Genomic DNA, 27,092 nt, shown 5'->3' on the forward strand with positions numbered 1-27,092 from the left:
AGAATTTTTATTTTTATTTCAGATACTTTTGTACTTTCAAAACCTTTATAATATGATGCATGTATATATTTATTTTATCAAAGAAAGAAAATAAATAGCATATCCGACAATATGGTTCAACAACTGATTAGTCCATTTCCATAGAGAGTATTTTATTATGAAAGAATTGGATTTGAAATAATTTGGGGGTTTAAAATGTCTTCCTTACACGTTGTTTTTAGTACTCTTGACTAGAGATACCAGTTACTTTTTCCAAAATCTTGACTCATGTTTCAAGGATGAAATATAAAGAAGATAAATGATATAAAAACTAACGTGTGTCCCTAATATTTCCTCCTCTTAACACAATAAAATATTTCTACAAGAAATCCACATTTTAAAATCACAATAAACATATGACTCAATGATCCAGGATGTGCTTCTGTTTTCCAATTCAAAATGAATTTGGGAATACAAACAGATATGACCTGAATAAAATATATTAATATGTTGTTTTACCTTCCATTTCGCCTAATGTTCTTTTTATTACTTCTGGAAAATTAATGCACAAATGTTAGTAATTTCTGAAATACTGCCTTCATTTAGTTATCAATAATTTTATAAAGGAGAGACAGGGAAGGCCTTATGGATATACTGATATTTGAGCAGAGACCTGAAGGAATGAGTCAAATATTTATTTTATGGAAGTGTGTCCCAGATAGGGGGAACAGACATATTGAAAGGCCCAATTCTTGTTTGAGTTGAGAACATGGTAAACAAGTCCAAGGAGTAGAAACAAGGCTGCAGTGGCTAGAGTGGAATAAGCAAGAATGAAGTGGAAGGAGATGACTTCAGAAAAGTAGCTGTGATGTGGGAACACTAAAGTGCTCATAGGGTAAAGGCTCTAATTTCACTTATCCCTTCTGGGACATGTGAAGTAAATCCTAAATACTCTAGATTTGTTCTTCATTTATCTAACTTTATTCAGTCTTTCCATTTTGATTCCTTTGTACTTTTTAATGTATTAGGATAAAACCTCCATTCGATCTTGTAGCTTACTAGAGTGAATCATTAATTATATCTATTTTACTCTTCATCTGATGCAGGAAATATATATATATATATATATATATATATATATATATGTGTGTGTGTGTGTGTATACATATATATATATACACATATATATATATGTATACCTATATATATGTATATATATATTGTTATGTTTTTAATTTCCAGAAATGTGATATCACATTAAATATATCTATTATGGCCCATATATTTTATGGTCTTTGAATTTATGTCTGTATTTGTAGATAAGACTCCACACTGGGTAGTTGGAGTGTTTATTTTTTCAACGTTTTTTATTTATTTTTGGGACAGAGCGAGACAGAGCATGAACGGGGGAGGGGCAGAGAGAGAGGGAGACACAGAATCGGAAACAGGCTCCAGGCTCTGAGCCATCAGCCCAGAGCCCCACGCGGGGCTCGAACCCACGGACCTGAGATCGTGACCTGGCTGAAGTCGGACGCTTAACCGACTGTGCCACCCAGGCGCCCCTGGAGTGTTTATTTTTAATCCAGGTGTGAACTGTGTACAAAACCAAGAAATGTAGATTTAAAGAAGCCTTAGCTTTGCTGGACCAAAGCAGTGGAAAAAGCAGGCAGCAGGGCGAGATCGCTGAGTTTACCGTTGATGTGCAGCCTGGCTCTTGTTTCCTTCAGGGCAGGCGTCATTACGTGTGGGGGCTGATAGCAGCAGGATGGCGTGCAGCTCAGATAATGCTAACTTTTCTCTCTGACCTAAAACCTACACTGGCCTCCCCAAATGAAACTCAACATTTACCGTTCTAATCGTGGAATTACTTAACTTTATTCTAAGGACTTACACAGAAGTCAGTCACTCTGAAAGTGAAGAAACATTTCAAGACCCACTTGATATATGCATTATCTGGCTGGTCTCCCAAGCAAATGTTCCTTCTGTAGGAAAAGTTTCTTGTTTCTTGGATTTTTTGTATGTTTATTTTTATTTTTGAGAGAGAGTGTGTCAACAGGGAGGGGCAGAAAAAAGAGGGGACAGAGTATCCCAAGCAGACTCCATGCTGATAGTAGCAAGCCAGATGGGGGCTTGAACTCATGAACCTGGAGATCACCACCGCAGCCAAAGTCAGGAGCTCAACTGACTGAGCTACCCAGGTGCCCCTGTTTCTTATTTTTTTTTAATATATCTAACATTTATGTATAAGAAATTATTAATATCTTTTTTTTTTCAGATTCCATGAGCTTTCTATCCTATACAGTATCTTACTGGTATTTTGGTTCTCCTTCTCAACATTGCTATGCATTTGACTTTATCTTAGTATTTTTTTTTCACTTCACCGGAATTTGAGTGTGCAGAAATGGTCAACACTTATATTCTTCCAGCCATGTCAAATTGGATGTATCCTACATATTTATCTGACCTAAAAATTATGTACTGTCTCCAGGTTATTGTTCATAAACACTAGGTAGTAAGAATAAATTAAGCAGGAATATTTATGTACTTGAAAAAGCTTTCCTCTAGACATAGTTCTGAGTGGAAATGTACACTTGACATTTCTTAAGTAAGTAGTCATATAAAATTAAAGGGTAAAGACTGACAAATTTTTCTCTATTTTTGTAGTTTATAGATAATCATTTCTTCCATTTTTCAGTTTTGTGGTTTCTAAAAGAATGAAGCAAATCAACTTACTTTTCTTGATACCAATGAAATATTAGCCAAATATGTTTGTTTCTCAATAGTGGAATCTAGTACTAGGCCTTGAAAATAAATACAACTATTTACATAATAAAGAGTAATTTTTTTCAGAAGTTACAAGAATGTTTCCAAATCCATTGCCCCATGATTAAATGTTTAGTAGGTGTAATTCTCAGAATAACAAAGTTTTTGAATAACACAACTCAAAGATTTTTATCTATTACTCTGACCATCATACCTTACAAAAGGATACATTTCCATAAATGAGTTTAAAATGTTTTTACTGCACATAAGCTGCTATCAATAATTCAATTCCTAATACCTATTTTGTTCTAGAACCACACATATTTTCTTCCTGAGATATTGAGATTACCCTGTCAAATTTCATGAGATAATAATACCACCATTTTTACAAAAGAATAAATATAAGTAATAGTATAAACATAACTTTTATTGTATTTCATGAGAAATATGAAGTTCAAGGAAATCATTATCGGGGTATGTTATTTTTACTGCATATTTTTATGTTAAAAATGACATAACAAATGCCAGGTATGTTGATTCTCATCTCACACATTTTTTTTCTGGTTGGGAATATCCAAAGGCATTCTAAAAGGAAAGCTGACAATTTAATTGGAAATATTAGAGAACTTGTATAAAGAAAGACGCTCAGAATAGAGAAAAGATTGATGGATTGGATTAAATCAATCATCATTAAAAGTATCTTATGTAGAAGACATAATTGTATTCATTGTCTCATCACAGAATAAAGATGAATGGTTGGAAATCATAAGGAATTTTATTTTAAGTCAGTATAAGACAGCATTTTATAAAGACCTATGTACCCAGCAATGGCTCTTGCTCACCTGAGAGTAGTAAGTCTCCACCCATTGGAAGTGTTGAAGATAAGATTGGGATGCCTGTATCAAGAAAATTATAGAGAAATTCCAGGACTATGGTGCTAATGTAAATATGTGTGAGTTTCTATCTCAAAGATTCTATAATCTTTTCCTAAATGTTGTTTTTATACAAATCCAAGGACATATGTTTTTGCTTCAGTTTAGATTAGTTCTTTAGAAAACTATTTGGTGTTTTGCTTTTGCTGAACAGATTTGCTTTTACTTTCTTTAAGTAATCCCTCATTCATTAACAATACTCTAAATAAATTTCTTTCTAAAGTTACAAAATTAATAGATTAATTAATCGATTAATAGATTAATTAATTAATCTATTAATAGATTAATTAATAGATTAATAGATTAATAGATTAATTATTATTTATGCTTTTTTAATCTGTCAGATAATATTACTGCTTTCTTGGAGCATAAATATTATGTTTTGATTACAAGAATCTAACCTTCCTGTGATTAAAATTTACCAATTACTGTGAATTTTAAAAAGTGTATATGCAATAGTTATGAAGTATTTCTTTTACCAAAGGTGCATTTTTTTTAAAACAGAGAATACTTAGTGATAGTTTTGAGATCTTAAATGGATGGTTAGGACACTTTAAATAGAAAGGAGTAAAATGAGTTAGATAATATGTGCTACCTACCTGTAGAATCTTCAATATCTTCACCTGCACCTTATCTCAGAGGTCTCCCATTTCTAACAGCATCATAATTGGATGGTTCCTTAAGGGTTATTTAAATAAGAATCAGAGAAAATGCATACTATACAAAACTTTCTTATGTAAAGAACTCCTTATAACAAAATCCAAGCAAATCTATTACAGTATATCAACTGCCAGGAAAAGAGAAAGAGAGAGAGAGGGAGACATTTGTCACTTTAAAAATCTCAATATTGGTTAGGATTTCTCTATTATTTTTCCATGATTTAAGTTTCCATCTTGTGAAATGATCAACCATAGAGTATCTCTGCAGTTGACAAAGACCTAAAAATAATGTTGTGACAGAAACTAGCTGGTTGCTCATCAAAATCTTTTCACTTTCCTCCTGGACACACAGCTAGACTACATTTTTCAGATTTCCTTGTAGTTTCCATATTCTCCCTCTCATCATGTCCATGATTTTCCATCTTCCCTTGTTTGAATCTGGATGAAGATGATTTAGAGGAGGACTCTAGAGCCTTTGGAATTGAGAAGCCACAGATAGAAAGAGCCTGGGTCCCTGAATACCTATGCAAAGCAATACCACCACCCATCCCTACATTGGAACATCACAGGAGCAAAAAATAAACAGTGTAGTTTGTTGTGTCTGTTAGCCTATCGTTTGTAGGAGTAGTAAGATAAGGTGGAGTTTTTATCAAACACTATGATAAAGCATAAAGCAACTTTATGGTAAAGTGTAACTTTCCACTGGTTTCTATAAAAAAAAGTATTTATCTTCAATAACCTGAGAATTCTTCAAGAACAGTAACCAAAAATCTCATTCATCGATGTACTTTATGGCTTCTGACATAGAATGGGAAATACACATAGTTTATTTAATTAAGTAATTAATCAAAAGCCCAGAAACCAATTAAATGACAATTAAAAGTAGCAGATGAATACCAGAAGGTAGTGGATTATCAACCTTAGATACTTTCCAGGCTAAATTACATTTGCAATAGGCAATAGGGGTACAACAATAATAGAATAATCACAAAAGCTCATTTCATTGTATCAGTGAGGCAACATGCTCTGTGGTTACCAAGAACAGGGTCATGTGAACAGATGTCAGGAGTAAGCACATCTGATGATTCTACTAGTGGCTAATATGTACAAAGCTAGGTGGTTAATAGTAATTTCCATGTTATACTAAACCATCAAAAATATTTCTTTAGTTTTGAAATTTAAATCCAGTTGCAGTTGTGTCAAATACTGTGACATCAGTCTTTATATATTTCCTTGATGAATGAGCTAGAAAAAGGATGAAGGGGAAAGGAATTGTGGGAAAAGTAGGAAGTGAAAAACAGAGAGAGAAAGAGAGACAGAGAGAGAGAGACAGACAGAGAGAGAGAAGATTTTAAAATCTCAGGAAGGATTTTTAAAAAGTTGAAGAAATTGATAAACAAAAATTTGGGATTCTACCTTTAAAAACTTCTAATAATAAGACTATATCATATAGACTATAATATATATTTTAAAAATAAAAATATATATCCTAAATATATATTTATTACTTCTAAATATATATATTAATCATTACTTACTTTTATTATTATTGTGTATATACATGTTATATTTAATTCCAGATATAGGGGAAAGTTAAAAATAATTAAGATTTACCCCAAATGGGTAGATTAATCTGTTGGCCTCCTAAATGGTAAAAGAACTCAGAAGATGGAAAATACACTTTTTTCAAGTGTTGAGAGATAAAATGTGCTTTCTTTATCATTGGGTCATGAAACGACTAATTTACTTGTCTTATAAGTACATCTCAGCTTTGCTAGTGATTCAGGATATATCTTTTTCTTTGGATCTGTGAAAATGTGTTTTACTTTAGTTTTATAAAACAATTATTTCATGGCTAGAAAAAAATTTCAAGAAATAATTAAATAATCAAGCCATTTAAATAACTTAAGACTGTCACAAATATGTAAAAAAAAACCCAAACCCCTCAATTTTCTGAGTTAAACAGTTATATTTAGATCATTTGCATGTACTCAAAACAGAATAATTAGATTTGTGCTAAAATATAAGATCTGAAACAAAAGCTCAGTTGTAAATAGTGTCAGTTGTTATTTTCACTATTATCTTGTTCTCAATAATGTACATAAAATATGTATTCATATGTATACACACAAATATATAAATACATAGGTATTATGTATACATATGAGTATATATGTGGGGATGTGTGTACAGAGTATATATGCAGGGTGCTTCCTCTTTATCTTCTCCTTCTATTTCCTTCCCTTCCTGTACAATTTAGTCCTGAAGCCATGGCGGGGGCATGGGGTGGGCAGTGCCAGCAAGGAAGGGCAGCCTCCAGAACAGGGTGTGGATGAGGCCCATGTAGGACAAAGTGGCATTCACCTAGTAGGGCTGCATGGCATGTGATATTGGAGCCTGAGGCAGCTGATGAGGGCTTCCATATAGAGGGGCAGTAGGCAGAGTGTCAGAGCATGCTCAGAGTAAGAATGAAGGGGAAGGATTCACTAGGGAGTGTCCTAGCCTGAGCAGTTTGAGAAGGTTGCCTGCATGGCAGGACTGCCCCCTGCAGGACATGAGAGCACAAGAGGCTGAGGACAGGTCCTCTCAGAAGGGTCCAGAAATTTGCACAAGGTTTTGGACCTTAGCACCATAAGGAGCGTACCTACATAGGGTGCTACCAAGCACTGGTATTGGAGCCTGAACAGGGTGAGGACATTCGCAGGGAAGGAGACAGGTTCACTGCAAAGACACTGAGAATATGATATATGAGTAGGCTAGAAATGAATGATAGAGAAAGCCACATGGAATCTTTTGGACAAAAGAGATCAAGAATTTATTTGAATAGTGCGGATAAATTATCTGTGCATGTTATAGTCTTTTATTTTGTTCTTTTATGTAGAAAATAGTATGAAAGTAATAAAACTAATTATAATTTAAAAATCTAATGGATCATTAATATTGTTTCAAAAGAAAAATAGTTTTGGGAGGATGTAGAGATTGAAATGTGGGAGGATAGCATTATCTAATATATGAACAAAATTCTACTCTTACAAAACCGTATTATGCTACTAGGAAATCTTACACACACTGGTCAGCATTTCTTACACATATGAGGGAATCTAGGGTTTCCATTCCCTGCATATGTTTAGTGTGTCACACCCTGGACATCTGCTAATGTTGAACATCTGTCTTTCATTTTCATTGAAAGATGTCTCATTTGGACTGCCAAAAAGAGAATGGGGTCATTAGTTATTCTACAGTGTGAAGTTATCCACCAGATTATCCTTGTATGAGGAATAATAATGTCAGGAAAGCTATAGTCACTGCAATTAATCCTAAGGTTTGCTTTACACTGGGAGTCATTACAAGCATGATTCCAAAAGTGATTGCCAAACTATCAAAATTTCCCAAATAAAAACAAAAGTTGTTTTATATAGCATTTATCACCTGGTAATCACTGTAAATTTATTTTCTGAATACAAAAATAAAAACCAAAGTAATGAACAAGGTAAGATACTTGCATGCCTGCTGAATTAGCAAGGTTTGAATTACGTTTAGTGTAGTTTGAATTGATATGTTTGATGAAAGTGAACAATCTTTGTGACTTACCCTCTATTACATTGTTTATTTGATTATTTTATTAACAGTAACATGTTATTGTCCAGTATGTAGAACAACTGGAAACTTATCTTTTATGTGAAAAGCCATATGCCAGAAGTAAGCTGTTGTATATTATGTCTTTAATATTTTTATTATGTGATATAAAGTATGAAACCAAATTCATTATCATTTGGATTTTTTTGAGTATACATAAGCCATACGGTACTATTACAGGTTTTGATACGAATAGCTGAAATGTTAAGTGGTGCACTCTTTTGTTCTGCTTAAGAAATCTATTTTTATATTCAAGTGTTTGTGTCCTTCTAAATTATGTAGAATATAACAGGCAAGAATCATGTCCTTCTAAAATGTAAATCCTTTCACATTTGATAACTAGAAGCTTTCTGGGGGACTATTTGTAAGATAGTTGTTGGTTTTTAATTTTTATATACATTTTACAGAAACATTGATTCAACATAAGTGTAGACCTATATTCACTCATCGTGTTCACAGTTTGAATTTAAACACAATGAAAACAAAAACAATGATATAGACAGAAGAAAAGGATCGATAATTTTAGTGTGACTTAGCACCACAGAGATCATATTGAGCAAATCTTTATTTTAAAAATGCAAGCAGTCCTAATTTCATCCCTCTGTTTCTTAGTTGTTTTCTATTTTATAAAATGGGGGGGGGGGGCGCCTGGGTGGCGCAGTCGGTTAAGTGTCCGACTTCAGCCAGGTCACGATCTCGCGGTCCGTGAGTTCGAGCCCCGCGTCGGGCTCTGGGCTGATGGCTCAGAGCCTGGAGCCTGTTTCCGATTCTGTGTCTCCCTCTCTCTCTGCACCTCCCCCGTTCATGCTCTGTCTCTCTCTGTCCCAAAAATAAAATAAAACGTTGAAAAAAAAATAAAAAAATAAAATGGAAGTATTACGAAGTTACAAGAACACCTGGAAAGACTGTGTATGTGTGTCACTTTATATAAATATAACTAAATTATTTATGTGTTCAATAGTAATCCATTGTAAGCTACCAAAAGAACTTTATTTCAAGACCTTGTTTGTCCTTGAAAATCTGACTCTGTCTTCATATCTGATGCTTTGCTTAAATACATTATCCCATCTCTTTGTATCATGTGCCTGTTCAACTCCTCTGCTATTACTTTCTAGCTTCTCACAGTTATACATGTTCAAGGTTTGCTTTGATTTTAAATCTAGTAGTTTGAATCACAGTACAGAATACTAAATAACTGGAAAAGTATTAGCTCATTTAATCAATCTAACCTTGTTTTCTTGTAGGAGGATGTTAAAAATGTATATTTGGAAAGGGAACAAAAAAAGGAATGGAAAAATTTCAAGGTATAGTAATATATATTGCAACAAAATACATAGGATAACTGATAATTCTTTCCTTATGGTAACCTATATTACATTAGTGAAAACATTTTCAGAGAGTATGAATATTAAAGAAAATGATAATGATGTTTAAACATTTCTACTGAAAAAAATATTGTTTAATTCTTTAAGCTTAGTACTGTCTTGTAAGAAACATTAAAGTAATTTGTAGTAATTTAATTTTTTTTCCAAACTTAGAGGGAAGAATATGCATGAAGTACCTACTGTGGGCTAAGCAGTTTATATATGCTGTTGCATCAGTTAACCTCTTTAAATATAGTTATTGTTTTTCTTATTTTATGGAAGAGGAATTTAAGGACTGTAGAGATTAAGGAACTTGTTCAAATAACACAGATAGTTAATATAACTTTCAGTAATACAACTCAGGTTTGCTCAATTCCAGAAGCAATGAGTTAGTTTTAATTTTATGGTTTTTCTGTAAGAGCAACAGCGTGCAGTTGGCATGTGAAGATAAAACTGTGTTTATTTTGTGATATATATGCCAAAGGAAAAATTAGTGAATATGGTTGTTTTCACATTGCTGTGGAATTAATCCAGTCTTTTAGCACTTAAAAACTTGACTGCCAGAATCATTATCATTGTTATCACCATCCTCATCACCACTATCTCCACCATCACTTACCTAGCCATGGGTGAAATCCTTTAAATATACCATTTGTGTAGTGCTTTCAGCAAATTTAGAAACAAAAAAAAAGGGATGGGATAACTCTGGAGATTGTGGGACAGCTGAGACACATAGTCTCCAAAACTTGAAGAAAAAAAATTTTTAATGCTTATTTATTTTTAAGAGAGAGAGAGAGAGACAGAGCTTGAGCAGGGGAGGGGCAGAGAGAGAGGGAGACACAGAATCTGAAGCAGGCTCCACATTCTGAGCTGTCAGTACAGAGCCTGACGTGGGGCTCGAACTCGTCAACTGTGAGATCATGACCTGAGCTGAAGTAGGACGCTTAACTGACTGAGCCACCTGGGCGCCACAACATGAAGAAATTTTTAAAACACAACATAAGGAGTGGCTAAAATGAATAAATCAGGAGACTATAGATGCTGGCGAGGATATGGAGAAACGGGAACCCTCTTGCACTGTTGGTGGGAATGCAAACTGGTTCAGACTCTCTGGAAAACAGTGTGGAGGTTCCTCAAAAAATTAAAAATAGATCTACCCTATGACCCAGCAATAGCACTGCTAGGAATTTACCCAAGGGAAACAGGAGTGCAGATGCATAGGGGCACATGTACCCCAATGTTTATAGCAGCACTTTCAACAATAACCAAATTATGGAAAGAGCCTAAATGTCCATCATCTGATGAATGGATAAAGAAATTGTGGTTTATATATACAATGGAATACTACTTGGCAATGAGAAAGAATGAAATATGGCCTTTTGTAGCAATGTGGATGGAACTAGAGGGTATTAGGCTAAGTGAAATAAGTCAGGCAGAGAAAGACAGATACCATATGTTATCACTCATATGTGAATCCTGAGAAACTTAACAGAAGACCAAGGTGAGGGGAAGAAATGGGAGAAAAAAAAAGTTACAGAGAGGGAAGGAGGCAAACCACAAGAGACTCTTAAATACTGAGAACAAATAGGGTTGATGGAGGGTGGGGAGAGGGGAAAGTGGTTGATGGACATTGAGGAGGGCACCTGCTGGGATGAGCACTGGGTGTTGTATGGAAACCAACTTGACAATAAATTACATTAAAAAAAAATAAGACACAACATAAAGAAATAAGACAATGTGTCACCTTTAAAGTAGCAACCTCTCTATTTTTCTGGCTAACATGATAGATTAATGTGGTATGAGATACTACATAAGAAATAGAAAGTAAAAGTGACAGGCAGAAATTTTAAATAGGTGATTTTATTTAAAAAAAAAACCTTCAATGTTGTATCATTTGGCCTCTTTACATAGAGTTATTGTTTTTCCTATTTTATGGAAATAAGAAATAAATAGAAAAAGGGGGAAAGGTTTTCAAGCAGGTCAATGTTAGACTTTGGATCTGGGATACCATAGGTAAGTGCTGGACTACTATGTGGCTTTAAACCCGATAGTAGGGTGTGAACACTGACCCAATAAGTAAGAACAAGTATGTCAGAAAAACTTTCCAAATACTTATTTCTATTAAAAGAACAGTGAAGGGGTGCCTGGGTGGCTCAGTTGGTTAAGCGGCCGACTTCGACTCAGGTCATGATCTCGCGGTCCGTGAGTTCGAGCCCCGTGTCAGGCTCTGTGCTGACAGCTCAGAGCCTGGAACCTGTTTCGGATTCTGTGTCTCCCTCTCTCTGACCCTCCCCCGTTCATGCTCTGTCTCTCTCTGTCTCAAAAATAAATAAACATTAAAAAAAATTTAAAAGAACAGTGAAGCAAAGAGTGGAGTGAATTCCCACATCAAAATACTACTTCTCGTAGCCATCTGCAATAATGAAATCTAATTCTGTGTTCTTGATAAGCTAGTTCTTATGACTTTGTTCATATTCCTGTAGTCAGTGAGCACTGATTTAGCTCCCATCGGGATTTGCAATACTCCAAATATTATAATTTACTAAAAATCAAGTATTTTTCCTTTTAAACTCAGGTCCTTTCCAAAATAAAATCTTATCATTTCTTTAATCGTATAGACAAAAATAAATATTTAATACTTTCCAATTTCCCCTAAGAAATCCAAATCTGTGTGTAAATATTTGCATGTAGTTTTTTAAGAATTTTGACCCTATAAAAATCTGTCCTACTGAATTTCTTTCAATTCCCTAAATGGCCATTCTCTGTGTTGTCTGAAACACCTTTACCTGTACCGATTTGTAACCAATTATTGTCAGTTTCATTGCTAGATTGTAATTTGAATAAGGGGGAAATATTGACAAGCATAGTGCCTGTTACATGATGAGAACACAATAATTATAAAGAATAAATGAATGAATAAATGAATTAATGAATGAATGAATGGTAAACATACTACCAGAGATGCTTTTACTGTTGAAATGGCCCAGAATAAAGATGCCATAATTTTGCTGATATCTTCCAAATTTATGATGGAGGAATCTCTGGAAAATCTCGGAACTCAAGGCCTTCATTCAAACCATTGTTTCTTTTAAGATTCCCTGCTGTCAGACACACTTTCATCACACAATTAAGAAATGATTCATAAACTTCCAGCTGGATATATCAGAATCTCAGATTTATTAAAGTTGTTGCAGGAACAATTTATGAAGAGCAATCCACAGATTTGTCCTGATGCTTGTCCCTCTTGTCCCAAATCCTAAAATCTATATTATTTGCTAACCATGCAAATGTATCTGCCACACACAGGAATTCTTCCTAAAAATGTCTTGTTACCTATCATTTGATTATTGGTCCTATCAGGATGTCTGTTCTAAATCCAAGGAGTTGTCATGGAACTCAACTTTGATTTCCTTTCTTCCTGTAGCGTATACATCAACAAATATTGAAACACCTAAGCATTTTTTTAATTTCATGAGAAAGAACGTATCAGATTTCATATTTATAGGCATTATACATGTACTAACAAGAACAGATTGTGAGCTTTCATGTTCATGCTTTCTAGCCTAGCAGCCTTAAGCAGTATAGGTATTCTATAGACATTTTCTGATTGATTCATAAAAACTCTAACCAAAAACCAATTGGAAGGTGTATGGAAAAATACATTGTTGCACACAATGGTGTGTTAATCAATGTTTAACAAACTACTCCCCTACCCCCAACAAACCAAACCAAAAACTTTTGACTTGTCGCATTTGCCACTTTTCATGGTGTAAATATCCGCATCAGAGCCAATTTCAAGCCCCCCAATGTGAAGTCACTGTAAGTACAGTTGGGAGGAGATGCACACAATGGGCTCTCATGGGTTATGAAGTAGCTCCAGAACACAGGTGGTTCGTGATGTCTGTGAGATTATGCAATTACACAAACCTGGTATAACAACTAGGACAGAAAAAAATACGGCTTTTAAATTTAAAACCTTCAGAGAATAATGGAAGTGATGAGGAAACAGGGAGCATTCCACCAAAATTGGTAGGAGGGCTGGAATCAGGAAGAAAGAGATAGCTCCTTAACACAATAATGGAAGATTAAGCAAAAGTAGAAATCTGAGGCGAAATAATCATTTATCAGTATTAACTAACAACAACAAAAATTCTGGGTTTGCCACGTATTCTTTCTGGTTCTCCTAAGATAACTATTTAATAAAAAATGTTTGGCATCGATGCTTATTTATACTGTTCATTTTGACCATATATCACAGGCATACCTGCCACCTGATCTCCCTGCCATTCATGTCTATAGACAAACCCTCTTGCTGCCCTGAGCAAATTTGGACTCCTCAAACAAACCTTCAGCATTTTGTGCTTAATTCTCCCTCCCAAGGTTTTTTCCCTTCTAACCATTCTATTCAGCTTAGTTTTCTTACTCTTTCAGCACAAATTCCATTTTGGCCTTGTTCTTAGTGTTTTTCCCTCACTCCTCTTAAACAATCTGAGATCTTAGTACTTCTTCAGTCACAACATCCACCACCCTCTATTAACATTCCTAATTGCCTGTAGCTCCCATTGGTAGTCTTTTCTCTTACTGGGTACTTATGGTCTGTAATTTACAATTACATAGCTGGTTATGTACTGAACTATTATTTGCTAAATGTTTTGTACCTGTGTCTCCCTCTCTCTTTCATAGTATATTTTAAGGTACTAGCAAATAAGAGACCATACAAAACAAAATAGTGTTGGACACATAGGGAAACTTAGGAAATACTTAATGTTAACTGAAATATAAAACTAGAAAAAGGGTAGTTTGACACATAAATGCCTTGCTAATGCCTTTATAAGATTTTACATTAATACCCTAAAATATTTTTATCCCTTTAATAATTTGAACTAAAAATGACACCATAATAATAGTTGCAATCTACATATTTCACTCAAATCTATTCTCAGAATAGGGATTTTTTGGGTTTTTTGTTGTTGTTGTTGTTAATCTAATCATTTGGAATAAAATAATTTTTAAAAATTATGAATCAGAGGGGTGCCTAGGTAGCTCAGTAGGTTGCACGTCTGACTTTGGTTCAGGTCGTGATCTCGCAGTTCATGAATTTGAGCCCCACATCAGGATTTCTGCCATCAGCAGGGAGCCTGCTTTGGATCCTTACTCCCACTCTTTTTCTGCACCTTCCCTGCTTGTGCTCTCTCTCTCAAAAATAAATAAACATTTTAAAAAATTATGAATCAGAGTAGAATTGAAGTCAAAGTAGAAATCCATTTTAACACAAAAAATAACTGAAGCAAATAGAATTACTACGAAAAATTCAAATGAAATCACATTTCGGGACACCTGGGTGGCTCAGTCAGTTAAGCGTCCAGCTTTGGCTCAGATCATGATCATGAGTTCGAGCCCTGCCCTGGGGTCTGCACTGACAGCTCAGAGCCTGGAGCCTACTTTGGATTCTGTGTCTCCCTCTCTCTCTGCCCTCCCCTGTTTACGCTCTGTCTTTCTCTCTCTCTTTCAAAAATAAATAAACATTATTTTTTTTAAATAAATGAAATCACATTTCAAAATACCTGAAGTAATCACTCCATATTAATTTTCAAACTGTGTTTAGAAATTTTTAATGTTAATACCCAGTAGGTTTAAATAAAAATTCAAATTATGGACTGACCTCTGGCCTATAATTATAATTTTCATAGGTTAAATGGTTTTATGAATTTTGGAAAAGGGGTCCAGTGGTCACAGACTGATAGACTAATTTTTGTTTGTTTCAAATTTTTGTTAATTCTAGTTAGTTAACATATAGTATAATATTGGTTTCAGGAGTAGAATTTAGTGACTCATCACTTACATAACACCCTCTGCTCATATTAAATGATTAATGGTTTTTGCTAGTTGTTAAGGTTTATTTTAATTAGTCTTTATACCTAAGCATCTCAAATTAATCTAATAATATTAACTGCTTCTAACTTTCAAGAGACAAAACTGACACAATTACTGCATATCTCCAAAATGTAGTGATAAAGCATGGCTCAAAAAAAATGAATAATAACTCCACTAAAATACTCACAAAGAAAACAAAATAAAAAGTTCTCACTCACTTATGTTGTAGCCAATATAAGTTATTTCCTCTCCCTAGGTCCAGAGCCAAAAACACATAATTCTATGGGGCAAAAAACCAATTTTAAGTAAATATAAAAGTCTAAATGCACTAGCTGCATATATAGTTTTAATTACTGACACATGTTTAAATCAGCACTCATGCCAGTCCTTTGGCCCTAATATCATGCCTCTGCTTATATCCCTTCAAGTGAAATTAAGTACCATGTAGTCATCTCTTCTCTAGGCTATATTTGATTAGCTCCCTCAGTTCCCCTCATAAATTCTATTTTCCTTTTTTAAAGATTGTTTTGTTGCTCTCTTCTGGACCCTCAATGATTAACATAAGACCACTAAATTAAATTTCACTTCTTATGCCCAAGTCTCTATTTACCAAGTTATTATATTACTTGACCTGATGCCTCAGGCTAGTCTTCATGAAATGGAATATACTATTGAAAAGTGAAAATCTTTTTCTCATTCTACCAACTATTGGTTGATCTTTTTATCATAAAATTTATACTTATTCTTCCCATAGGGATTAACATGACAAACAATATTGATCATTAATCCTGTAACATGTATCTATAGATTTTAAATGGAGACCTCAAGCTTTTTTCTCCTCCTTCTCCTCTTCCTCCTCCTCCTCCTCCTCCTCCTCCTCCTCCTCCTCCTTCTTCTACTTTTGGCATATTTCTATCATTTCTCTTTGAAAACATTGTCTCATTATTTGAAATTAAAGAATATATGTATTTTTGTGAACTCATGCACAGAGGCATATATATTGCTATAATATTATGCACACATTTGTGTGTTTTAATTTTGTCCTGACTACTATGCACTTGATACATTTGCTTCGTATATTTCAAAGATAAAAAACATAAGCTAAGTTTGTAAAAAAGCTAATTTCCTGAAGAAAAAAATAATTTGCCCCCTGATGCTCACTGCTTTTTCCAATCTTTGTCTACATGAACTTAATGTTATTCTTGAGAATCCAAACCCATCAACCGCCTTGCTCTCCTACCCTTTCCCATATTTATCTGTAGGTGAAACTAGTCGTCATAGCTGGACTTTTCTGATGCTGAGCTTGACCATTTTTCAACTGCTGCTTTTGATAAAAGACATAATCATCTGGGAAATATAAATGCAGTTTCTGGAGAGAGCTGAGTCCTTCTGAGAATGATTGCCTGGGGAGCCAAGTTCTGTCATCAAAACCCGACAGGCAGTTCACACTGGATTACGTGTTTAAGGGTGTGGGAATATGCAGACAGATTTTGTCCTTTGTGTTTAACTTGGCAGTCTTTTTTCCTCACTGCTTCTTGCATTGTTTTATAGCAATGACATCTTCTTACATGATTCGCATGACTAGGTATTTAATAGAGAAACCTGCTGGTTTTCATAAGATTTGGGAAGACGAGGATGGATAGGAGGCTGTTATAAGTTTGTCTATTTTCAAACCAAGCAATAAATTTAAAAAGCTCTATTTCCAATGTGAATCACAAATGAAGATGTGCTGAAATGCGTTCAAATTAATTTTCTAGTGCAATGGGGAAAAAAAAAACAAGCACTGTAATATCAGCTTCTACATTTTCTTTTTTAGCTCTCCAGAATTTCTCTTTTTAATTTACTGTCCACTAAACTCACTAATTCCAATTCCTTTCTTACCTTTGTCACTAAATACGGTCATGCTACCCAGATAAAGAAAAATACTGTAAAACAGAATCAGTTTCTGATACATGCTACAACACAGATGAAGCTTGAAGACATGCTAATTGAAATAAACTAGACACAAACGAACATCAATATTGTCTGATTCCATTTATATAAGGTGCCTGGAACAGTAAAATTTTGTCTTAGATTGTCTTAGAGATAGAAGGTAGGATAGTGGTTACCTGGGGCTTGAGGGTAAGCAGAATGGAAAGTTGCTTAATGGTTGCAGAGTTTCAGTTTGAGATGATAAAAAACTTTTGAGGATGGATACTGGTGATAGTTATACAACAGTGTGAATGTACTTAATGCCACTGAAATGTACACTTAAGAGGGTAAAATGGTAAATACTATGTTATTTACATTTGTCCTATATTGATAAAACAAAGAGGATCTCTGCCAGCTCCCCCACGTTACCCACTGAGATGGAACACTTCAGAGAGAATAGCCGTGTGGTGCACCAGGAAAGGGTAGACCATAGTGTCACAAGTGTAGTGTCACAAGGGTAGTCTCACAAGTGTCAGCATCAGCCAGTGGGCTTAAAGCACAGCATGCCATTTGTGACCATGCCGAGAGATCAGATGTTCTTCAAAGGCTTAAATTTGTTAGACCCACAACATGTACACTATTCTGAATAGAACGGAAGTGATATCTGAGAATGACAAAATCCAATTTCCCGTAAATCCAGAGTGTTGGAGTTTTAGATTAAATCTAACTTAGAAAAATTAAAGAATTGTTACTTTTTTCTACTCTATGGTAGAGTAAATTTTAGGACCGTTGAATGAGTTTACTTTTTTTTCCTGAAAAAAAAGAAAAGATGTTTTTAAATGTATGCTCTATCTTATCATCAGTGGTGTCTAACAGTATTTTGAGAAATAGGTTTATTTTATTTGGAAATAGGAGCCATAAAATTTATAAAATACCATTTTAAGTTAATAGCCTGCAAAGTCATAATTATGTTTAGTGCAAAAATGCAGTAACTTTCTATTTAAAAGGTGTTCTTAATTTGGTTTTATTTTCTTTTGTCCCGTGAATTGTCTTTTACCTAGCTTTATTCGTCATCCTGGTTTTCATTTCATTTTTTATTGTAAGTGACACAAACATAAAGCATTTTGACACTGATTTCCATTAAAATATTATATCTGTTGGTATCTGCTTCTAGCAATAAAGATTTCTGTGATTTATATTCTCCATATTATATATTTCTCTGACATTCTGCTATGCTTTTAGTCAATGCTCTTCTTTCTTTTTTAGTTTTCAGTCATTATTATCAGATCATAAGGTTGTGAGGTTTTTTTTTAACTATTTACATAAATGGGATAATACTATATTTAGTACTCTTATTTGTGTAGTAACATAAAAAGAAGACTGAATTGGATTCAAATCTGGGCTTTACCACTTTTGAGCTTTTTGACTTACAGGTTACTTAACATCTCCAAACCTTAATTTGGGATTTCTCAACCTATGAAACACTGTTTCTCTATGTTCCATATGTTCAGATCTCAATGAAACAATTCATACGGTATCATATATTTCTTATTTTTATTATAAATCTATATATTAGTGCAGCTTGTTACCTTCAGCGTTAATAGAAATATTAATATAAATGTATCCTGAACAATTTGGATTATGACTTTTAATTATCCATTTACTGCCCTGAGATTAATTCTCTGTTTCTAATTAGTATTGTTTCAATTACCCAAATTTTATGAAAAAAAAATAATGACTTTAATATGTAATTTTTTTCTTTGTACCAATTGAATGGAAAATAATCATAAGATGTTAAGTGGGAAAAAAGTTTCTTAGTGTTTCACAAGAAGAAATGTGGTATAAAAATTAAATTAATATGCTGCACACAATAATATTAGCATCTGAGCTAAAAACAAACAAAAAACAAACAAAACGATATGCTACAACAGTAGGTACCATATTTAATTTCTGAAGTCTGATATCATTTCAGCTTAACTATATGATCTTTCAAATTAAATTAATGTCAACTTGAATGTTGTAGATTGCATAGTTGCTTTATGGATATTTGTTTATTAGTTATAAAATATTTGTTCCAAGAATTAAATCTAATTTTATCATTATATATATTTAAGCAATATGTTATGTAATTAATCACATCAGCCCTGGAAGTCAACTAGAATTCTTTATTAAAAATTGCCTTAGTGTCCTTATCTAAAAACCAACCAAACATTCCCTACCTTGCAGGATTGTTGTGAGAGTTAAATGAGACATAGTAGGCAACACATACTCATTCCCTTTACTTATTTATAAATATCACTCCCTATGGCTTTTATTTCATTGTTGTTTTTATAAGTAAAGTCAATATAAACAAAACCAAATGTAGAAGTAGCTGTTTTTAAAATATTAATGCTGTGCTCCAGATTATGCTAAATTTTGGCATGGTACAAATGACCCACAAGCCCTCACTGACTTCCAGCAACAAAGGTTCATTTCTTACCTACTTGCCCAGCATAGGTTGACTGCATGTTTGCATTTTGCTAGGACTCAATGTTGCTCTCACATGGAACAAAAAAAGGGACCATGTAGGAAACACTCTGGCTCCTGAAGCTTCTTGGGAATGGCACACCTCCTGTCTTCTCTCACTGTATTGAGCAAAGCAAGTTACACAGCCACTTCTGGCATCAGAGAAGTCTAAACCTCTTCTAAGGAAGAACACTCCAGAGAGTTACTCAAGAAGCGATTTTAAAGAGAGGCATAAAATATTTACATGATAATACAAGCTATTCCAATTATTAGAAGAATTTATTATTTTGGCAAATGAAAATAAACAGGAATATCATCCCTTGCTATCTGCCTTATAGCAGTAATGGGAAGATAAACTAAATGACATATACATACAATTTAGGGATCTCAGAAAAAAAGTTTTATAAATTAAAAGTTATAATTTCTCCTCAAATATTTTATTCTAACTTAAAAAATAGCTCCATTAAGAAATAATTAATAGATATGAATGTTGAGTTATATTTAATAAAAAATTGTGCATAAATTATATTTTTACAGATTTGCTTTGGTAAAATTCTATCTTTAAAGTTTTTTTTTTAAAGCTATTTTTTTGTTGTTTTCCTATGGAATTCATACTATTCATTCTACTATAAGTTTCAAAGTTTAGGGATGATAAGATTAATTACTTTTAATAATCTTTTCTTTCTAGGATAAAACAATGAAAAACTCCTTGTATTATAATGGAATTATTCCAGGCTTTGGAAAATGGGACCATTGCTGGGCCAGCATTCCTAGGAATCTCAAGGATACTCTAATCAGTTATTAAAAATGTCAACTTATAAGAAATTGGGAATTTCAACATGGATTATTAATTGTTTTTGTTATTCACTTGGAATCACTATAATGGTCTACCCAATTACCTTACAATTCTATTTCTTCCCGAAGACAAATTTCTTACTAATTAATCCATATAAATTCCTACTAATATATTTATTTTGGACAACTGAATTTCCTTTTTATTTTTTTTATTTATTTTTTGCTGTTTTCTCTTTATTAAGGTCCTGTATCATAAAAGGAGATAAAAATATCTTCTGTAACAATTTTTTAGAGGACCAAAAATTTTTAAATAAAATTTCTGACATCTAAGTCCTAATTAGCATATTTAAATTATATACCATGCTTTGGCTCATTAAATTAAGTGTAAAAGTGAAACAAAAATGGTAAGCTTATTATTGCTTTTCAAAAACTATGAAATAATGGTTTTATTGCCATCTTAAACTTGTTTGCAAAATACAGCCTATTTTCTATGCATTTTATAGTATATGTAAGATGGCTTAGTCCATTTGGGCTTTTATACAAAAATGCTACAGACTGGATGGCTTATAAACAAGAGAAATTTATTTCTCACAGTTCTGGATGATGGGAAGTCCAAGATCTAGATCCAATATGGTCATGTTCTGGTGAGGATCCTTTATCTGTCCATAGCTCTCATCTTCTTCTGTGCCCACATGGTGGAACCAGCTAGGAAGCTTTCTAGTATCTCTTGTATAAGAGCACAAATCCCATTCACAAAGGCTCCACTATCATGACTTAGGCATCCCCTAAAGGCCACAGTTCCTAATACCATCACATTATGCATTAGGATTTCAACATATGAATTTTGGAAGAACACATACATTCAAACCACAATATAAGGAAACAGAATTTCTATGCAAAATATTTACAAATTCACAAAGGCAAACTTGCACATGATTCTAAAATAGGCTATTTAAAAATTTATAGCTGTATAACTTCTCAATAATTATTATCATGATTTTTATTAATTTTTAACTCTAGTATAATTAACATGCAATGTTATATTAGTTTCAGGTAAACAATATAGTGATTCAACAAATCTATACATTACTCAATGCTCATCAAGAAAAATGTACTCTTAATCCCCTTCACCTATTTCACCCATTCTCTCCTCCCACCACCTCTCTGGTAACCATCAGTTTGTTCCCTATAGTTAAAAGTCTGTTTTTTCATTTGGCTCTTTTTTTGTTTGTTCATTTGTTTTGGTTCTTAAATTCCACACATGAATGAAAATATATAGTGTTTGTTTTTCCCTGACTGACTTATTTCACTTAGTATTATACCCTCCACATCCATCCATGTTACTGCAAAGGACAAGGTTTCATTATTTTTTAGGGCTGAGTCATATTCCATTGTGTGTGTGTGTATGTGTGTGTGTGTGTGTGTATTGATAATAACATCTCTTTCCATTCATCTAATGATGGACACTTTGATTGGTTCCATATTTTGACTATAGTAAATAATGCTATAGTCATTTACATAGGAGTAAAAATAGGGGTGCATTTACCTTTTTAGATTGTGTTTTAATATTCTTTGGGTATATTCAGTAGGAGAATTACTAGATCATAACATGATTATATTTTTATTTTTTGAGGAGCCTCCATACTGTTCCACAGTGGATTTACCAGTTTGCATTCCCAACTACAGTGCATGATGTTTCTTTGTTCTCCATATCCTTGCCAACATTTGTTTCTTGTGTCTTTGATTTTAGTCATTCTGACAGCTTTGAGGTGATATATCATTGTTATTTTAATTTGCATTTCTCTGATGATTAGTATGTTGACCATTTTTTCATGTTTCTGTTGGTCTTCTGAAAGGTCTTCTTTGGAGAATTGTCTGTTTATATCAGACTTGATTGGATTATTTGCTTTTTGGTGTTGAGTTGTATAAGTTCTTTATATATTTCAGATACTAACTACTTATAAAATATATCATTTGCAAATATTTTCTCCCATTCAGTAGGTTGTCTTTTAGTTTTATTCATTGTTTTCTTCATTGTACAGAAACTTTTTATTTTTATATAGTCCCAACAATTTATTTTTATTTTTGTTTCCCTTAAAAGACATATCTCAAAAAACATTGATACAGGGGCACCTGGGTGGCTCGGTTGGTTATGCATCTGAATTATGATTTGGGGTCAGGTCAGGATCTCAATGTTCATGAGATCGAACACTGCATTGGGTTCTGTGCTAACAGCATGGAGCCTTCTTGGGATTCTCTCTCCCTTTCTCTCCCTGCCCCTCCACTGCTCGCATTCTGTCTCTCTCTGTCTCTCAAAATAATTAAATAAACTTTTTAAAAACTAATAAAAAAATTTAAATGTTGCTACAGTTGATTTCAAATATTGCCTATACTTCTAGGATTTTTATGGTTTCAGTTCTCACATTAAAGACTTTAATCCATTTCAAGTTTATTTTTGTGTATGATGTAAGAAAATGGTCCAGTTTCATTCATTTGCATGTAGCCAGTTTTCTCAACATCATTTGTTGAAAACACTGTATTTTTCCCACTGATATTTTTCCTTTCTTTGTCAAAGATTAATAGTCCATAAAATCATGGATTTATTTCTCTGTTTTGTTCTATTGATCTATGTTTCTGTTTTTGTGTGAGTACCATACTGGTTTTGATTACAATAACTTTGTAGTATATCTAGAAACGTGGAATACCTCCAGTTTTGTTCTTTTTCAAGATGCCTTTGGCTATTCAGGTCTTTTGTGATTCCATATAAATTTTTGGATTCTTTGTTCTAGTTCTGTGAAAAATGATGTTGGTATTTTGATAGTGATTGCATTAAATCTGTATATTGCTTTGGGTAGTATGGGCATTTTAACAATATTTGTTCTTCAAATATATGAGCATGGAATATCTTTCCATTTGTTTGTGGCATCTTCAATTTCTTTCATCAATGTTTTTAGTTTTCAGAGTACAGGTCTTTCACCTTCTTGGTTAAGTTTATTTCTAGATATTTTATTCTTTTTAGTGCAATTGTAAATGGGACTGTTTTCTTAATTTCTCTTCCTGCTACTTCATTATTAGTGTATGAAAATGCAACGGATTTCTGCATACTGATTTTGTACCCTGCGACTTTACTGAATTCATTCATCAGTTCTAGCTGTTTTTGGTGCACTTGTTAGGATTTTCTATATTTTATCATGTCACCTGAAAATAATGAGAATTTTACTTATTCCTTACCAATCTGTATGCCCTTTATTTATTTTCCTTGTCTGATTGCTGTGGCTAGGATTTCCAGCCAACTTTTATGTTGAATAAAAGTGGTAAGAGTGGACATTTTTGTCTTGTTTCTGATCTTAAAGAAAACACTTTCAGGTTCTCACCATTGAGTATGATGTTAGCTGTGGATTTTTCATATAAGGCTTTTATTATGTTGAAGTATGTTCCCTGTAAACCTACTTTGCTGAGGGTTTTTATCATGAATGGATGTACATTGTCAAATGTCAAATGTACTTTATCAATTGCATCTATTGATATTATCACATTGTTTGTATCCTTTCTCTTGTTGATGTGATGTATCATGTTGATAGATTTGTGAATACTGAACCACTCTTGCATCCCAAGAATTAATCCTGCTTAATCGTAGTGTGTGATTTGTTAAATACATTGTTGGATTCAGTTTGCTAATATTGGGTTGAGGACTTCTGCATCTATGTTCATCAGAGGTATTAGCCTATAGTTCTCTTGTTTTTGTTTTTGTTTTGTAGTGCCTTTATTTGGTTTATTATCAGGATAATGCTGGCGTCATGGAATGAATTTAGGGGCTTATCATCCTCTTCTATTTTTAAAATAGTTTTAGAAGAATAGTATGAACTATTTTTTTAATGTTTGGAGGAATTCACATGTGAAGCCACCTGATCTTGACTTTTTGTTTGTTGGGAGTTTTTTGATTACTGATTCAATATCTTTGCTAGTAATCAGTCTGTTCAAATTTTTTATTTCTTCCTGCTTCAGTTTGGTAGGTTATATATTTCTAGGAATTTATCCATTTCTTTTAGGTTGCCCTGTTGTTGACATATTCTCTTATAATCCTCTATATTTCTGAGGTGTCAATTTTTATTTATTTCTTTTCTTCATTTCTGATTTTTAGTACCCCAGACTTCTGATGAATCTGGCCAAAGGTTTGTCAATTTTATTGATCTTTTCAAGGACGAACTACTGGTTTCATTGATCTGTGCTATTGTTTTGTTTTGTTCCTTTCTGTGCATTTTTTTTCTTTTTACTTTCTATTTTGTTTATTTCTATTCTAATCTTTATTATTTTCTTCCTTCCTTCCTTTGGTTTTGGGTTCTGTTTGTACTTGTTTTTGTTTATTTGTTTTTTGTTTTTTATTTTTTGTTTTTTTTAGCTCCTGTAGGTGTAACATTTGATTATTTATTTGAGATTATTCTTACATCTTGAGGTAAGCCTGTATGGCTATAATCTTCCCTCTTAGAACAGTTTTTACTGCATCCCAAAGATTTTGAACCATTGTATTTTCATTTTCAGTTGTTTCCATATATTGTTTGATTTCCTCTTTGATTTCTTAGTTGAGTCATTCATTATGTAGTAACATGTTATTGAACACCATGTATTTGTGGTCTTTTTTTTTGTGGTTGATTTCTAGTTTCACAAAAGATACATGGTATGACTTTGATCTTTATGAATTTGTTTTGTGCACTAATATGTGATCTATTCTGGAGAATGTTCCAAGTGCATTTGAAAAGAATGTGTATTCTTTTTTTTTTTTTAATTTTTTTTTCAACGTTTATTTATTTTGGGGACAGAGAGAGGCAGAGCATGAACGGGGGAGGGGCAGAGAGAGAGGGAGACACAGAATCGGAAACAGGCTCCAGGCTCTGAGCCATCAGCCCAGAGCCTGACGCGGGGCCCGAACCCACGGACCGCGAGATCGTGACCTGGCTGAAGTCGGACGCTTAACCGACTGCGCCACCCAGGCGCCCCAAGAATGTGTATTCTTGTTTTAGGATGGAATGTTCTGATTATATCTATTAGATCCATCTGTCATTCAAAGCCACTGTTTCCTAGTTGATTTTCTGTTTGGATGAACTATCCGTTGATGGAAGCGGGGTTTTAAAGTCCCCTACTACTATGCTATTACTATCAATTTATGCCTTATGTTTATTTTTTTAAGTGTTTTTATTTATTTTTGAGAATTAGAGAGGGAGAGAAAGGGAGAGTACAAGTTGGGGAGGGGCAAAGAGAGAGGGGGACAGAGGATCCAAAGTGGGCTCTGCACTGACAGCAAGGACCCAATGTGAGGCTCCAAGTCATGACCTGTGAGATCATGACCTGAGCGGAAGTTGGAAGCTCAACTAACTGAGCCACCTAGGTGCCCCTTTATGTTTGTTAATAGCTGCTTTTTATAGTTGTTGCTTCCATGTGGGTGCATAAATACTGACCATTGTTATGTCTTCCTGTTGGATTGTCCCTTTATGATTGTATAGTGTCCTTCTTTGTCTCTTGTTACAGTGTTTGCTTTAAAGCCTATTTTGTCTAAGTATCTCTACCTTGGCTTTCTTCTCACTTCTGTTTGCAAGATATTTTCCATCCCTTTACTTTCATTCTGCAAGTGTCTTTAGGTCTGCATGAGTCTCTTCTAGGCAGAATATAGGTGGTACTTGCTTTTTAATCCATTCTGTCATGCCATGTCTTTTGATTGGACCATTTAGCCCATTTACATTCAAAGTAATTATTGGTAGGTATGTACTTATTGCCATTTTGTTACTTGTTTTATGGCTATTGTTGAAGTTCTTCTCTGTTCCTTTCTTCTCTCGCTTTCTTATGTTGAGGTTTGCTGGATTTCCTTAGTGATATACTTGGATTCCTTTTATTTTTTGCATGTCTATTACCAGTTTTTGATTTGTGGTTATGATTATGTTCATATACAATGTGTTATGCATAGAAGAGTCTATATTAACTTGGTGGTCACTTAAATTTGAACTCATTCCAAAAGCACTAAATTGGAGTACCCAGATGGCTCAGTTGGTTAAGCATCCGACTCTTGGTTTCAGTTCAGGACATGATCTCATGGTTTCATGGGTTTGAGGCTCTGCATCAAGCTCTGTGCTGGCAGCACGGAGCTGTTTGGGATTTTCTGTCTTCCTCTCTCTCTGCCCCTCCCCCACTCATGCTGTCTCTGTCTCTTTCAAAATAAATAAATAAATGAACTTAAAAAAATAAATAAATATAAGCACTAAATTTTTACTCCTCTCTCCATCATATTTTTGCTATATAGTGTTATACTTTACAACCTTTATTTGTGAATCCCTCAACTGATACATATACATAGATATAGATAGATAAATAGATAGATAGATAGATAGATAGATAGATAGATAGATATAGATCCTTCCTTTCCACTTAAGAATCCCCATTCCTGTAAGATTGGTTTAGTGGTGATGGATTCCTTTAACTTTTGTTTATCTGGGAAACTCTTTATCTCTCCTTCTATTCTTAATGATAGCCTTGCTGATTAGAGTATTCTTGATTTCAAGGTTTTTTTCTTTTAACACATTGAATAATATAACATGCCATTCCCTTCAGGCATGCAAAATTTCTGCTTTGAAATCAGCAGATAGCCTATGGGGTTTCCTTGTATGTAACTGTTTTCTTTTCCCTTG

At 33.7% G+C, this 27,092-nt stretch overlaps 1 protein-coding gene across 1 annotated transcript in view; it reads left to right on the plus strand.

The window, feature by feature from the left end:
• CNBD1 (cyclic nucleotide binding domain containing 1) overlaps positions 1 to 20,544 on the plus strand; it is a 511,584-nt gene extending 491,040 nt beyond the window's left edge. The window contains exons 12-13 of the mRNA XM_047842484.1: positions 9,214 to 9,273; positions 20,312 to 20,544. Of these exons, the coding sequence (XP_047698440.1) occupies positions 9,214 to 9,273; positions 20,312 to 20,428 (177 nt within the window). The 3' untranslated portion in view covers positions 20,429 to 20,544. The remainder of the gene's footprint in view (positions 1 to 9,213; positions 9,274 to 20,311) is intronic.
• The last annotated feature ends 6,548 nt before the right edge of the window (positions 20,545 to 27,092 follow it).

The sequence above is a fragment of the Prionailurus viverrinus genome, chromosome F2 (assembly GCF_022837055.1).
Source record: "Prionailurus viverrinus isolate Anna chromosome F2, UM_Priviv_1.0, whole genome shotgun sequence".
Classification (NCBI taxonomy): Eukaryota; Metazoa; Chordata; class Mammalia; order Carnivora; family Felidae; genus Prionailurus; species Prionailurus viverrinus.